General features: G+C 30.5%; 1 protein-coding gene across 1 annotated transcript; it reads left to right on the top strand.

The window, feature by feature from the left end:
- On the top strand, positions 1-2,628 carry LOC547570 (vestitone reductase). The gene is made up of 4 exons (XM_003542808.5): positions 1-241; positions 1,217-1,735; positions 2,064-2,259; positions 2,376-2,628. Exons 1-4 carry the CDS (start codon positions 121-123, stop codon positions 2,515-2,517), a joined length of 978 nt encoding a protein of 325 aa, XP_003542856.1. The 5' UTR covers positions 1-120; the 3' UTR covers positions 2,518-2,628.

Below are 2,628 nucleotides of genomic sequence, written 5' to 3'. Positions count from 1 at the left end.
AAAGTCCAGGGGTTTCATTTTCCAATTAGCATATATGTCACTTTTCAATTTTCTTTCTTGTTCATCTAACTAGTGCATATATAGCAGTCATCAGAGCAAGAGAGAATTCACCAAAGGCAAATGGAAGAAAGCAAAGGAAGAGTGTGTGTTACAGGAGGTACAGGTTTTATTGGTTCATGGATAATCAAGAGGCTCCTTGAAGATGGTTACTCTGTTAACACCACTGTGAGACCCGATCCAGGTAATAGAAGCAGCCCCATCTGTTATCTGTTATAAAAACATTTTGAGCATTGTTATTATTTCCCTGAAAAACCTTTAGGTGTAGGGTATCTGTACTATATTATTTCCTGTGTGTTATCTGATTTAAAAACATTTAAATGATCCTTACATGTTTTCAACATGTTCCATTTGGTAGAATAGAAAAGATTTAGAGATGTAAATGAGTCAAGTTATGTAAATGAACAAAATTATTTGTTAATTACCTTAGGTCGGCACAATATTCAGTCAAATTTGTTTGTTAACTTAAACTTATTATTGAACTCAATTACTTAAATGAGTTAAATTCAAATTTTACAAATTTGATACTAATAGCTTGTGAATAGTTCGTTTATGCATAAATCATACAAAATTAATATTACATAAATTCTACAATATTATATCATATGTTTAACACTTATTTATATTTTTAAATTATTATCTACTATTAAAATATTTTAAATTAATAAAGTTGAAAGATATTTTAATAAAAAAAATTTCAAATTAAAAAATTGAGTTATAAATGAATTAAACAAGTAAAACTGAAACTTTAGTTATTTCAAATAAAAAATTCAAGCTTTTAATCTAACTCATTTAAATAAATGAATTAAGAGTCATCAATTTTTTTCACCCTGAAAAGGATAACACTCTCTTTATAAGTGTTGCAAAAAAATTTATACAAAGAAAAAAAGTTAATAAATAAATAAAAGAATATAATAATTAATTTTATAAAATTAATTTTACTTTATTATTCTTTTCTTTACTTGAAACGATGCAGCACAACAACATTCTAAAAAAATATTTATAGGAATATAAATAGAAAAAAATAGTTAGTATTACATTTAAAAGATAGAATGAAAATCTTTTTTCTTTCTAACACTTGTTATAAGATGAAGAGAATTCTATTGATATAATATTCACAAAACCAAGATAATATAATTCTTATTTTTGAGAAAAAAAGAACACAGGAAAGATGTTAGCTTTCTTACTAGCTTACCTAGAGCATCCCAAAGGCTACAAATTCTCAGTGCTGATCTCAGCAATCCAGAAAGTTTTATTGCTTCCATTGAAGGGTGTATGGGAGTTTTCCATGTTGCTACACCAGTCGACTTTGAATTAAGAGAACCAGAAGAAGTAGTGACCAAAAGATCCATTGAAGGTGCACTTGGCATTTTGAAGGCATGCCTCAATTCCAAGACAGTGAAGCGAGTTGTTTACACCTCTAGTGCCTCTGCTGTCGATAACAATAAAGAAGAAATTATGGATGAAAGCTCATGGAACGACGTGGATTATCTTAGATCTTCAAAGCCATTTGGTTGGTCATATTCTGTTTCAAAGACATTGACAGAAAAGGCAGTGCTTGAATTTGGAGAACAAAATGGATTGGATGTTGTCACACTAATTCCAACTCTTGTTTTTGGACCCTTCATTTGTCCAAAGCTTCCAAGCTCAGTTCGTAATTCATTGGATTTTATACTTGGTATGTGATGCAATTGACTTCTCCTGTCTTTTACCTTTTATAAATTAGGGTCAGTTTGGCAGAGAAGATCAAAATAAAAGATTTTTTTATAATTAAAATATAGTGTAAGAGGTGTGAATCCCAGACAATTTCTCATCTATTTGTCTTCTCATCCACCCTATTTCTCTTCTACCAAACACACCATTAATGTGTTTGATCGCGTGTGTAATGATATTTCGAATAGAGTTGGAAAAGTATAGATCATATACACATGAAATCTATAAATTTTGTTTAATTTGTTGAGTACTTGTGCTTAAGACTCTTAATGTATAAAAGGATATTTATGCAGGAGAAAAGGGTACATTTGGTGTCGTTCTACAGACAGATATGGTGCATGTGGATGACGTGGCTAGGGCACATATATTTCTGCTTGAACATCCTAATCCAAAAGGGAGGTATATTTGTTCACAATGTTCAGTAACTTATGAAAGGATCTCCAAACTTGTTTCTGCCAAATATCCAGAATTTCAACCACCACCTGTAGAGTGAGTTGCTATTATACTTCATGATATATGTTACACACTTTACATTATTCGTGATTCAAGTAAATGATTTTTCTTTTATCTCATTGCAACAAATATTTGATTATTTATTCTTGTAGGTCTCTGAATCATATTGAAGGTACAAAAGGATCATATTTGTCATCAAAGAAGCTGATAGATGCAGGATTTGTGTACAAGTATGGACTTGAGGAAATGGTTGATGATGCCATCCAATGCTGCAAAGAAAAGGGTTACCTGTGAAGTAGCTAGCGGTGTACCCTTTTTTATGTTATTATAGGATGAGGATGGCTATATATCCATACAATAAGACAATAATTAACTACTTTGATAAATGGTTGTTCATGCTACCAA

This window comes from Glycine max, chromosome 13, assembly GCF_000004515.6.
Source record: "Glycine max cultivar Williams 82 chromosome 13, Glycine_max_v4.0, whole genome shotgun sequence".
Taxonomy (NCBI): Eukaryota; Viridiplantae; Streptophyta; class Magnoliopsida; order Fabales; family Fabaceae; genus Glycine; species Glycine max.
This window is presented reverse-complemented; position numbering and strand designations above follow the sequence as displayed.

Coding starts and splice junctions, on each gene's coding strand:
- LOC547570 (XM_003542808.5), top strand. CDS start 121: ATGGAAGAAAGCAAAGGAAGAGTGTGTGTTACAGGAGGTACAGGTTTT. Junction 242..1,216: donor CACTGTGAGACCCGATCCAG/GTAATAGAAGCA, acceptor TGAGAAAAAAAG/AACACAGGAAAGATGTTAGC. Junction 2,260..2,375: donor TTTCAACCACCACCTGTAGA/GTGAGTTGCTAT, acceptor TTATTCTTGTAG/GTCTCTGAATCATATTGAAG.